General features: G+C 40.4%; 1 protein-coding gene across 1 annotated transcript in view; it reads left to right on the top strand.

The window, feature by feature from the left end:
• The first annotated feature begins 5,544 nt into the window (after positions 1 to 5,544).
• NQO2 (N-ribosyldihydronicotinamide:quinone dehydrogenase 2) overlaps positions 5,545 to 14,170 on the top strand; it is a 117,586-nt gene continuing 108,960 nt past the window's right edge. The window contains exon 1 of the mRNA XM_073678696.1: positions 5,545 to 5,731. Coding sequence (XP_073534797.1) covers positions 5,725 to 5,731 — 7 coding nt within the window. The 5' untranslated portion in view covers positions 5,545 to 5,724. The remainder of the gene's footprint in view (positions 5,732 to 14,170) is intronic.

The following is a 14,170-nucleotide window of genomic DNA, read 5'->3' on the forward strand; positions in this document are numbered from 1 at the left end:
AGTAACTTGGTAAAGGTTATGTAAAATGGGTAGCACGTACAAAGTCTTCTTCACAGTGTAAAGCATTTTCACACACATGGTTTCTTTCCACTATAGTCTACTCCAAGGCCTGATGAAGCACACTTTGTCACAACCTAGTTTGTCACCACAGTCCTGATCAGCAAGTCTCTCTACCTGCTCAGTGGTTCCTCGTCCTATTTCTTCCAATACCCGCGCCCTGGATCTACCTGTCCCGGGTGTGTCAGATGTGACAGACAGTCGCCCTGCAGTTGGTTGCAGAAGATCTCTTCGTTTGGCATTACAGACACCTTCTTAGTTGTTTCATTCTTGGACCCAGTGGCTTTCTCCCTCCTGCTCTACTTGACACCCTCGCCTTGGTGTTTAAATAGTTTCACTTTGCTGCAGGGCGGTGCCGGTGATATTCACTTGTTTCCTTGTGAAAGCTTGGAGCGAGTGCTGTCTGTTTACTTCCTCTCTGGTGCTAAGAGGACGTGTGTGTTACCACTCTGAAGGCGGCTCAAGCTAAGCTATTTTTCCCCCCTTTCTGACTACTTTGTTGTCTTTTGTTGTTAGTGGGGATCTTCTAGCGCTCATCCCCCCTTCCCTATCCAGGGTCAAGCGCTAGGGAAATACAGGGGTAGGTTCCTCTGAAGCGATTGGTGAAGAACCAATATAGGGACGGTAGGGGAGACAGGATGATATCAGATCAGCCTAGGAGGTCTCCACTTCTCCCTTTCCCTAGAGTCTGAGCTCCCTTACCATCTTCCATTTGTGTTGCACTCAGTCTTTCCCACATCTTCCGTGACACTACCGCTCGGGACCACCGAATAGTCCCACAAACTCAGTCCTGTTTAGGTCCGTTACTTTGGTGTTTTGCAAGCTCAGGGTTTCTCCTGAAACGTCATCATATCCAAGGACCCCTTTAAGGTGGAAGGCTACTCTGTCTCTTCGGTCACTTCAAGATTGTGCTACTCCCTTGTCCCTTAGTATCCTTTGCTGTTTTTCACCCACAATGGCAGCACTTCTTACAGACACTTCCTATTACTACTTGAACTTGTCCCTATCTGCCTAACTACAGGAAGTCGTCTCTTTCCTTAACACTAAGCTGCTCCCACTATGGGCTAGTCCCGAACATTAACACTGTCTTACCCTAACGTCACTACCTAACTACTGTCACTATCTTATCCTGTCTGTTTTATGTCCTAAGCTATGTCTTACCCTATGCTATCCTGTGTTATCACATCCTACACATTATACATTACTTATACACCATGCATTACATTACAGCACAATTTAGATGACACAATACAGTGGGTACGGAAAGTATTCAGACCCCTTTAAATTTTTCACTCTTTGTTTCATTGCAGCCATTTGGTAAATTCTAAAAAGTTCATTTTTTTCTCATTAAAGTACACTTTGCACCCCATCTTGACTGAAAAAAAAAACAGAATGTAGAAAATTTTGCAAATATATTAAAAAAGAAAAACTGAAATATCACATGGGAACTATGCAACGCGAAATACCCTAACTACTAGTTTGCACAGATTACGGACACCAGGTGGTTCTCTGTCCAAATTCGCAGCTACTGATAGTGAATAGCCTGTCAGCGCCTCCTTTATCCAACCCACACATCTCTGAAATATCACATGGTCATAAGTATTCAGAGCCTTTAGTCAGACACTCATATTTAAGTCACATGCTGTCCATTTCCTTGTGATCCTCCTTGAGATGGTTCTACTCCTTCATTGGAGTCCAGCTGTGTTTAATTAAACTGATAGGACTTGATTTGGAAAGGCAGACACCTGTCTATTAAGACCTCATAGCTCACAGTGCATGTCAGACCAAATGAGAATCATGAGTTCAAAGGAACTGCCCAAGGAGCTCAGAGACAGAATTGTGGCAAGGCACAGATCTAGCCAAGGTTACAAAAGAATTTCTGCATTACTCAAGGTTCGTAAGAGCACAGTGGCCTCCATAATCCTTAAATAGAAAAAGTTTGGGACCACCAGAAGTCTTCCTAGACCTGGCCGTCCACCCAAACTGAGCAATCGTGGGAGAAGAGCCTTGGTGAGAGAGGTAAAAAAGAACCCCAAGATCACTGTGGCTGAGCTCAAGAGATGCAGTCGGGAGATGTGAGAAAGTTCCACAAAGTCAACTATCACTGCAGCCCTCCACCAGTTGGGCCTTTATGGCAGAGTGGCCCGACGGAAGGCTCTCCTCAGTGCAAGACATATAAAAGCCCGCATAGAGTTTGCTCAAAAACACACAAAGGACTCCCAGACTTTGATAAATAAGATTCTCTGGTCTGATGAGACGAAGATAGAACTTTTTGGTGATAATTCTAAGCAGTATGTGTGGAGAAAACCAGGTACTGCTCATCACCTGCCCAATACAATCCCAACAGTGAAACATGGTAATGGCAGCATCATGCTATGGGGGTGTTTTTCAGCTGCAGGGACAGGACGACTGGTTGCAATTGAAGGAAATATGAATGTGGCCAAGTACAGAGATATCCTGGATGAAAACCTCTTCCAGAGTGCTCTGGACCTCAGGCTTGGCCGAAGGTTCACCTTTCAACAAGAGAATGACCCTAAGCACACAGCTAAAATAACAAAGGAGTGGCTTCAGTACAACTCTGTGACCATTCTTGACTGGCCCAGCCAGAGCCCTGACCTAAACCCAATTGAGCATCTCTGGAGAGACCTGAAAATGGCTGTCCACCAACGTTCACCATCCAACCTGACGGAACTGGAGAGGATCTGCAAGGAAGAATGGCAGAGGATCCCCATATCCAGGTGTGAAAAACTTGCTGCATCATTCCCAAGAAGACTCATGGCTGTACTAGCTCAAAAGGGTTCTTCTACGCAATACTGAGCAAAGGGTCTGAATACTTTTGACCATGTGATATTTCAGTTTTTCTTTTTTAATAAATTTGCAAAAATTTCTACATTTCTGTTTTTTTTCAGTCAAGATGGGGTGCAGAGTGTACTTTAATGAGACAAAAAAATGAACTTTTTAGAATTTTCCAAATGGCTGCAATGAAACAGAGTGAAAAATTTAAAGGGGTCTGAATACTTTCTGTACCCACTGTACAGTCATGGCCAAAAGTATTGAGAATGAGACAAATAGTAATTTTTCCAAAGTTTACTGCTTCATTTTTTGTAATGGCAATTTGCATATACTCCTGAATGTCAAAGAGTGATCAGTTTAACAGCAATTACTGTACTTGCAAAGTCAATATTTGCCCAGAAAATGAACTTTAACCCCCAAAACACATTTCAACATCATTGCAGTCCTGCCTTAAAAGGGGCAGCTAACATCGTTTTAGTGATTGATCCATTAACACAGGTGTGGGTGTTGATGAGGACAGGGCTGGCGATCAATCAGTCATGATTAAGTAAGGATGACATCACTGGACACTTTAAAAGGAGGCTGGTTCTTGGTATCATTGTTTCTCTTCAGTTAACCATGGTTATCTCTAAAGAAACACGTGCAGCCATCATTGCACTGCACAAAAATGGCCTAACAGGGAAGAGTATCGCAGCTACAAAGATTGCACCTCAGTCAACAATCTATCGCATCATCAAGAACTTCAAGGAGAGAGCTTCCATTGTTGTCAAAAAGGCTCCAGGGCACCCAAGAAAGACCAGCAAGCGCCAGGACCGTATCTTAAAACTGTTTCAGCTGCGGGATCGGACTACCAGCAGTGCCGAGCTTGCTCAGGAATGGCAGCAGGCTGGTGTGAGTGCTTCTGCACTCACTGTGAGGCGGAGACTCTTTGAGCAAGGGCTGGTTTCAAGGAGGGCAGCAAAGAAGCCACTTCTCTCCAGAAAAAAACATCAGGGACCGACTGATATTCTGCAAAAGGTACAGGGAGTGGACTGCTGAGGACTGGGGCAAAGTCATTTTCTCTGATGAATCCCCTTTTCGATTGTTTGGGACATCTGGAAAACAGCTTATTCGGAGAAGAAGAGGTGAGCGCTACCACCAGTCTTGTCTCATGCCAACTGTAAAGCATCCTGAAACCATTCATGTGTGGGGCTGCTTCTCAGCCAAAGGAATTGGCTCACTCACAGTCTTGCCTAAAAACACAGCCATGAATAAAGAATGGTACCAGAATGTCCTCCAAGAGCAACTTCTCCCAACCGTCCAAGAGCAGTTTGGCGCCCAACAATGCCTTTTCCAGCATGATGGAGCACCTTGCCATAAAGCAAAGGTGATAACTAAATGGCTCATGGAACAAAACATAGAGATTTTGGGTCCATGGCCTGGAAACTCCCCAGATCTTAATCCCATTGAGAACTTGTGGTCAATCATCAAGAGACGGGTGGACAAACAAAAACCAACAAATTCTGGCAAAATGCAAGCATTGATTATGCAAGAATGGACTGCTATCAGTCAGGATTTGGTCCAAAAGTTGATTGAGAGCATGCCAGGGAGAATTACAGAGGTCTTGAAGAAGAATGGGCCACACTGCAAATATTGACTTGCTGCATTAACTCATTCTAACTGTCAATATAACCTATTGGTACTCATAATATGATTGCAATTATATTTCTGTATGTGATATAAACATCAGACAAACACCAATAAAAACCAGAGGCCAGCAGATCATGTGAAAATATAATTTTGGTGTCATTCTCAAAACTTTTGGCCATGACTGTATATGCAAAGATGCAAGACATAATACACATTACAATGCTATTGGTGTCTCCAGGGTTAGGAACATGACAGTCCATTCCACATATCTTACATACACATAAAAACATTTTCCACTATTATTACATTACTGCACATTTGCTGAGTTTTTTCTTAGTCGTCAAAATATAAATAGCGATAGTAAGAAAATCAGTTCAATTAGTTTAAATTGATGAATTAAGATGGCTGAAAAGTATCATCTAGTAAAAACAGTAAGAATTTTAGAGGTAATATAGTGTAGTGCAGGTTTTAATAAGTAAATTTAGTTTGAGACGTTTCAAACTCCGGAAATATTCCAATTGAACCTAATGACAAAATAAAGTATAGCCAAAACTTAGATATGCAGAAGCCATAATGTATAACCTAGTAAAAGTGTGGTACATCCAATGAAACTTAAACATCACATTGTGTTGTACATTGTGCAACATTGGAGTCATTTGGTCAATATTTCACATGTACGACCTGATCCTGGTTCTTATTCATGAACTTTGCATGAGCTGTATTAGACTTTTCTCTTTATCCTATTGTTTGTGAGGGTTAAGCTATTTTAGTGTTTAGTTAATAAATTCCAAAGAGCTAAAATCTCCAGCAGTTTGAATGGGAGCATTTGCTCCAGTGATTATCTAAGACCCTCCATCTTTTTTTTTTTTTTGGCACTGCTGTTATGCATTACAAAGGGTCATACAAAAAACACTAAAGTGCTAACCTCTACAGTAGCGTAGGGCATAAAACATACACTGCTCTTCGCTGTCTATTATCACTTGTGATGGTCACCAACTGCACAAATTCTGTGGAAGAGGATGGGAACTGATCTGCGTGGCTCTTGTTTCCAAGGGAAACAATTCAGCACGTTGGATGAATGAGAAAGCCGGGACACGCTGCCTACTGGCTTTGTTTGCATTCGCTTCTCTAATGATCTTGTGACTCGAATCGCAGACTGACTGCCTTATACTACAGACATTTAATTCTTGGTACGCTGACAGTGACACATCAGAAAATTCCTTTTATAGAAAACGGACACTTAAAATGTCAGGTAAGGAAACCAGTTTCATTCCTAGTTGGTAGGTAAGGATAATTTTTAGACTTGTGTAGTTTCAAGTTTAATATTATTGCTAAAGTATATCCATGTTAGAGTACCAGTGATTGTGTTTTGCTTTGTCCTAACTGCAGACATACATCTATATATAAATTAAATATAGAGCGACAGCTTTCGAATTTTTTGCAATATGATATTTTGTCATATATATTGTACAGGGACTTTACCTTACCATTGTAAGTCTATAGGAAAGTGATTTTATTTACAGTTTATAGGGAAAAACTTAGATTTGAGACAATAGAGGTAAGAACAACTTACACTCAGATCACATCTGGCATGGAAAACACCATGACAAAAACTGACGGTCCCCATTATAAGTCAGTGGGGTCTGTCTGCTATTGTTCTTGACTCATATCATTTTTGTTTTTCTGCTGTGAGAGCCATAATGTTTTTAGTTTTTTGGTTATTATTTCTGTGCTTATTTTTTGCAGGACAAGTTGTTATTTAATTAGAATCATTTTGGGTTACATACAACTTTCTAAATACCTTTTTATTCTATATTTTGGGGGAGGAGGGGTGAAGTGACCAAAAAAAAGTCGTTATTTTTTTAGATTTCATTATTAATGTTTTGGGAAAAAAGGGTCATAATTTGAACTTTTTCTTTGTAATATTTTTTTAAGCAGTTCAAGACTGGGCCATTCTCCTCCATTCCCAACCAGAAACATTTTGGAGTATTTCATATCTGCGCTTTTAAGAGCTCTAAAATGTTTTCTAGCTTGGATAGCCAAACATTTTTGCATCTTATTTTCAAGACAAGTTCATTTTTTGGGGGGGGGGGGTGAAATCAGGTGGAAAAAAAGGAAATACTTGTCTGTTTTTCACATTTGAAAATGTCTTTTTAGACCACAAAGAAATGCAAAAATACATTTTAGATTTGGTTTCCTTTCCTTAACAATTATTATTTATTTTTCAATTATACCTTTATTGAGATTTATCAGTAGCTTTTTTTTTTCCAAAACAATACAAAGAACAATTAAAAGAAAATTAAGTTGAACGGAAAAAAGAGTCAGTATATAAGGTAGATATTATAAGTTCTATAGGGCAAGTATGCATGATGTACATGAAAGCAATACCACCACCTATGTAACATTGGCTGGATTTAAAGCCTGATTACCTCTAACCTTTACATGGCAGACAAGTGTAAGCAAGCTTTGGTTGGCCTCATGCTCACAGGCCATTGCTTCTAGCTTGGCAACCAGTCCTTACTGTACGTGTTGGGGACATGATTTTTGTGGCACTTACTAATACAGTAGTATGCCAGGTTCTCCTCCTGCAATAGTTAGAGCAGCCTTCCTCCTACACTGCAGAGCTCTCCTGTTATCAAAAGGACAGCTGATGGAGGAGCAGAAAAGTCATACAGACAAGTTAAAAGCACCTTTCCCAGATGCATTGTTTTTCTATTTGAGAACAGTAGTGCTGTATAGTGTGCGAGGAAGGCTTCAGGAACATATGCAGGATGAGAAACTGTAAGACTTACCGTATATATTACATAAACTATTGAACCGAACTGGCAAAGTTGTACAATTTGTATAAAAAATAGTGTATTGGGAACTCCAAATGGAATCAATTAACCTACAGAGAGCACGGAGTACATTCCCACTCAAACAACAAAATATTAGTAATTAAAAACACATATTTATTCCATCATTTAAAATATACATACAAAAGGGACAAAAAATACATATACAAATAGTAAGTCATTCGGGGTGGAAGTCACAAAACAGAGCCACAAGAGTACTCAATCCTTATGCCCACCATATAATAATGTATATAAAATAGATAAGGTAATATCCAGCAATAAATGGAAGAATAGCAAAGTATCTAAGATTTGGCAAGGAATATCACACAATCACCCATAGAGAAATACCTATAGGTAGTTGGTTACCTAATAGGACCCCCCCTACATACAGGATCTAGTGGGTTAAAAATACCATCATATTTAGATCAGAGGGGGCTTACCCATATGAGCAATAGGGATTAGCGTGCGACTCTGAAAGCCCCGACGCGCGTTTCGCGTTGCTTCTTCGGGGGGCTGTGGTTGTGGCAAGCTACTTGGCATACCTAAATACAATCCCGGGATTGGTGGCAGGTGGTACCGCTGATTGAAAGCGGCGCATGAGCGGCAAGCAAAATCCCCCATGGCGCGTCACGACAGGCAAAATTCCCGGTGGGAGTGCGGGCGGGAACAATGCGTTCCAAATGACGTCACTGACCCGCACCACCATCATAACGGAAGCCTCCCAGGACGCGCCATGTAGAGGAAAGCGCCGCGCATGCGCGGCACAGCGGCGGCCATCTTAAGTAAGGGACACAAAGAGGGTAAATAAGTATGGCTAATAGTTCACATGTAGTGGTGTATACACACCAAGGGAACAAAACGTAGATGTATAGCAAGAAATTCAATGAATATATCTCCTCCTTCAAACCACAATACATGTAGAGTCCCCAAATCTATATCGTGTCTTTAGATACCATATACTGAAGGAGGGAGGAGATAAAAAACACAGTATACATAAATCACATAGATATTACAAATAGTGGAGCCATATCACTAATGCATATTGCCAAATAAATCCTGATGATTGTCTCCAGTCCAGATGTATTCTGATGGATCCAGAGAGTTCCCAAATCTCTTCCCATCTTCGTGTTATATACAGGTAAGTTTCAAATTGTCCTCCAAAGAAAAATGCCTCCTAAATGTCTGAGGACTGATGATACATAGTCCAAATGCCAAGAAATCAAAACTCCGGAATGCATGAGTTGTATGCCGCCATAATGAACAAACTAAGGACAAATACAAAAAATTAATAAATATAAAACCACACATTAAAAACAAGGAAGAATGAACGATTTCATAGGAAAAAGGCAAAACTGTTATGCTCATTAAGGCCACGAGGGGACACCGTGTCCAAGATGGTAATCCAACGGCATTCACGCTGTGCCAGAATACGTTTATAGTTCCCTCCTCTAATCCCCAAATGCACCCGGTCAATGCCACAAAATTTAAGCAGGGAGGGATCACAACCATGGTGCAACCGAAAATGTCGGGGGATAGTTTTGAGAATAGAGATGTCCGAGACTTCCCTGGCTGCTAAAATATCCCTCACATGTTCCCTAACGCGCACACGGAACTCTCTTGAGGTGAGGGAAGAGATTTGGGAACTCTCTGGATCCATCAGAATACATCTGGACTGGAGACAATCATCAGGATTTATTTGGCAATATGCATTAGTGATATGGCTCCACTATTTGTAATATCTATGTGATTTATGTATACTGTGTTTTTTATCTCCTCCCTCCTTCAGTATATGGTATCTAAAGACACGATATAGATTTGGGGACTCTACATGTATTGTGGTTTGAAGGAGGAGATATATTCATTGAATTTCTTGCTATACATCTACGTTTTGTTCCCTTGGTGTGTATACACCACTACATGTGAACTATTAGCCATACTTATTTACCCTCTTTGTGTCCCTTACTTAAGATGGCCGCCGCTGTGCCGCGCATGCGCGGCGCTTTCCTCTACATGGCGCGTCCTGGGAGGCTTCCGTTATGATGGTGGTGCGGGTCAGTGACGTCATTTGGAACGCATTGTTCCCGCCCGCACTCCCACCGGGAATTTTGCCTGTCGTGACGCGCCATGGGGGATTTTGCTTGCCGCTCATGCGCCGCTTTCAATCAGCGGTACCACCTGCCACCAATCCCGGGATTGTATTTAGGTATGCCAAGTAGCTTGCCACAACCACAGCCCCCCGAAGAAGCAACGTGAAACGCGCGTCGGGGCTTTCAGAGTCGCACGCTAATTCCTATTGCTCATATGGGTAAGCCCCCTCTGATCTAAATATGATGGTATTTTTAACCCACTAGATCCTGTATGTAGGGGGGGTCCTATCAGGTAACCAACTACCTATAGGTATTTCTCTATGGGTGATTGTGTGATATTCCTTGCCAAATCTTAGATACTTTACTATTCTTCCATTTATTGCTGGATATTACCTTATCTATTTTATATACATTATTATATGGTGGGCATAAGGATTGAGTACTCTTGTGGCTCTGTTTTGTGACTTCCACCCCGAATGACTTACTATTTGTATATGTATTTTTTGTCCCTTTTGTATGTATATTTTAAATGATGGAATAAATATGTGTTTTTAATTACTAATATTTTGTTGTTTGAGTGGGAATGTACTCCGTGCTCTCTGTAGGTTAATTGATTACCGTATATATTAGTAAAGTCTCCAAAATCATGTCCCTAACACATTTGTTAAAATTAAATTTGGAGCTCTATATTAGAGAAATTAATCTAACCATGATAAAAATATATTATACAATCAATCAATATGGAATGTAAGAACTAATAAAAACCTGGTATTAAAATATATACATTTTCCTTAACCCCTTAACGACCGCCAATATGCCTTTTAAATCCGGTCGTTAAGGGGCCTTATTCCTCAGTGCTGCTTTTTAATGGCGCTGAAGAATAATAGTGTAGTGTCGCCCCGTGGCCAAATTTCCTGGCCGGTTTTGAAGCCGATTGGGGCCGATTAACCCCTAAAATACCGCTGTCAATCGTGACAGCAGTATTTAAGTGGTCTTAGCAACCATCAGACCCCCGCGATGATAATCACGGGTTCCTATGGTTACCATGGTACTGCAGTGTATGAGATCAGTGATCAAAGTGAAAATGATACATGTCCCTACAGTGGGACTTAGTGAAAAAGTGAAAAAAAGTAAAAAAAAATCACAAAAAAAAGTGCACACAAATCACTAAAATCCGTTTTGCTACACAAAACGCAGCGTTTATGATAAAACAAAAATAAACAGAAAAACGTACACATAACTGGTATCGCGCATCCGGAACTATAAAACTGACACGTTATTTATTCCGTATGGAGAACACCATGAAAAAATAATAAAAAATACGCCAAAAATGACGCTTTTTCTTCATACTGACTCACAAAAAAGTGAATAAAAAGCGATCAAAAAATCGTATGTTAAAAAAAAAATTGTATAAATGAAAACTCCAAACCGTCCCACAAAAAACAAGCCCTAATATGGCTCATTCGGCAAAAAAAAAAAATTACAGCTCTTAGAATATGATCATGCAAAAATAAATTATTTTTTGTAAAATATTGTTTTAGTGTGTAAAAATAGCAAAGCATAAAAAAAAACAATATAAATCTGGTATCGCTGTAATCGTAACGACCCGACGAACAAATCAGTCTTATCACTTTTACCGAAAGTGATAAGCGCAAAAAATAAGAAATAAAAACAATAACTGAATTGCTGTTTTTTGTTCATTCTGTGTCTGAAAAATCTGAATAAAAAACTATCAAAAATTACTATGTGTTCCAAAATGGTACCAAAAATTCTGCAACTCGTCCCGCAAACAATAAGCCCTCATACAGCTCTATTCGCCAAAAAAGAAAAAAGTTACAACTCTCAGAATATGGCGACAAAAAAAATGCTTTTTATAAAAAAAAATCTGGTATCGCTGTAATCACACCGACCCAAAGAATAAATCCGCCTTATCACTTAAACCGCACGGTGAACCTTGCAAAATTAAAAATAAGAACCATTCTTGTAGTGCTGTCTATTTGTTCATTCTACCTCCCAAAAATTGGAATAAGGCTCTGCTCACATTTATCTCCGCCTAGCGCTTACGGCAGGGTTTCCGTCTAAATCCCAAAAAACGCAATTCAGACAAAACCCCCAGATCGAACCACTCACTTATGAGGCAAATGGAGTCCCTTTGGACTGGTCTCTCTTCTGATGGTATCCTATCATTTTAGGCGTCTTTTTAGCGCACAAGTGTGGACGACCACAGATCTGTGCACGCCTAAAAAGATGGATACCACCGGAGCAGACACCAAAGTGTCTCCATCTGCCTCATTATAGTGGGTGTTTCCATTGGGGTTTCTTCTAAAAAGCATTGTTGTGGGATTTACACGGAAACCCCGATGTAAGTGCTGAGCGTAGAACACAAGATTGTGATCCCAGCCTTATTCTGGAAGCGTCAAAACATATTATGTACCCCAAAATGTTACCAATAAAAACCCTAATTTATCCTGCACAAAACCAGCCCCCACTCAGGTCCATCATCTGTCACTGGAATTATAGAGGGTCCCACGTTACTGGTAGAACAAAGACTCTGGAAAAGCGACATGGCTCCCGCCCCCTCAAATAACATCCAGTGAATTCTGTGCTTCCAAATCCAAATAACCCCCTCCCTCTGAGCGCCACTGTGCCTAAACTGCAGTAAGTGGCCACATGTTTGGCATTATTGTAGTGGGGAGAGAGCACTTAACAATTTTACGGGGTGCGTGTGTCCAGAAAAACAAGCTGAACACAATGTATGGGGGCACTACAATATATGGGGGCACTACAATATATGGGGGCACAATGTATGGCCACTAAAATGGCATATTTGCAATTCTCCAAAAAAAATGCATGGCGTAGATGTTAGAAAATAGTCACTGCAGCCGTAGATGAATTCATTGAGTCGTGTAATTTCTACAATGGGGTCACTTTTGTTTTTTTTCTGCTGTTCTGGCACCTTTGGGGCTCCGCAAATGTCGCCTGCAAACTATTCAACAAAAATCTGTGCTCCAGAAGCCAAATAGCACTCCTTGCTTTCTCAGCCTTGACGTGTCGCCTAACATTAATTTTTGACGACATATGGGGCATCACCATATTCGGAAGAAATTGCGCAATAAATTATGGGTTCCAGTTTCACATATTAACCCTTGTGTACCTGACAAGCTTGCAGCAAATACAAAAATAAATTTTTTACCACAAAAATGTCATATTTCCACGTCTCAATGTTATAAAATTCTGTGAAGCACCTATGGGTTCAAAATACTCACTACACCCCTAGATGAATACCTTAGGCAGTGAAATTTCCAATACAGGGTCAACTGGGGGGGGGTTCTGCTGTTCTGGCACCTCAGGGGCTCAGCTAATGGAGCTCACAATTTATTAAAACTAAATCTGCTTTCTAAAAGCCAAGTAGCGTTCCTTCCCATCCAATCCCTGCCATGTGCTCAATCAGTAGTATACAACCACATATGGAGCATCACTGTGTTTGGTAAAAATTGCAGAACAAATTATGGGGTCCATTTTGTTCTGTTGCCCCTCATGTAAATTATAAATTTTGTGCTAAAACAGGATTTTAGTGGAAAAAAATTAATCTAGAAGTTAAAAAGTTTTGTGAATCATCTGTAGGTTAAAAATTCTCACTACACTCCTAGATGAATTACTTGAGGGGACTAGTTTCCAAAATGGGGTAATTTGTGGGGAGTTTCTGCTGTTGTCGCATGTCAGGGGCTCTCCAAATGTGACATGGCACAATCTATTACAGACAAATAACGCTCTTTCCTTTCCTAGCCCTGCCTGGCATCAAAAGTTTTTGACCACATATGGAGCATCATTGAGTTCAGTATAAATTGTTAACAAATTATGGGGTCCATTTTTTCCTATTATCCATTGTGAAAATGACAAATTTGGTGCTAAATCTACATTTTCGTGAAAAAAATGAAAATGTTCAATATGACAGCCTAATGTTATCAAATTCTTTGTAGTATCTGTGGGTTCAAAATGCTCATTACACTCCTGGGTAAAGTCTTTGAAAATTGGGGCTAAAAGTAAATTTTTGTGGGAAAAATGTTATTTTTTTCTTTTCACGGCTCTACGTTATAAACTTCTGTGAAGCACTTGGGGGTTCAAGGTGCTCACCAGACATCTGCATACATTCCTTGAGGGGTCTAGTTTACAAAATGGGGTCACCAGTGGGGAGCTTCCACTGTTTAAGCACATCCGGAGCTCTCCAAACGCGACATGGCGTCCACTCTCGATTCTAGGCATTTTTGCGTTCAAAAAGTCAAACTGTGCTCCATCCCTCTCCAATCCCGACATAGCGTCCGCTCTCGATTCCAGCCATTTCTGCATTCAAAAAGTCAAACGGTGCTCCTTCTCTTCTGAGCCATGCCGTGCGCCCAAACGGTAGTTTTACCACACATATGGAATATCGGCGTACTCAGGAGAAATTGCAAAAGAAATTTAAGATCAATTTTCTCCTATTACCCTTGTGAAAATAAAAAATTTGGGGCTAAAGGTACATTTTTGTGGAAAAAAGTAAAATGTTCATTTTTTCCTTCCACATTGCTTTAGTTCCTGTGAAGCACCTTAAGGTTTTATAAACTTCCTGAATGTGGTTTTGAGGACTTTGAGGGGTGCAGTTTTTAGAATGGTGTATCTTTTGGGTATTTTCTGTCATATAGTCCCCCCAAAGTCACTTTAAATGTGATGTGGTCCCTAAAACAATGGTTTTGTAAATTTTGTTTTGTTCAACTTTTAACCCTCCTAACCTCC

The sequence above is a fragment of the Phyllobates terribilis genome, unplaced genomic scaffold, assembly GCF_046119375.1.
Source record: "Phyllobates terribilis strain yellow unplaced genomic scaffold, ASM4611937v1 Scaffold_4__5_contigs__length_816908805, whole genome shotgun sequence".
In the NCBI taxonomy this organism is placed as follows: Eukaryota; Metazoa; Chordata; class Amphibia; order Anura; family Dendrobatidae; genus Phyllobates; species Phyllobates terribilis.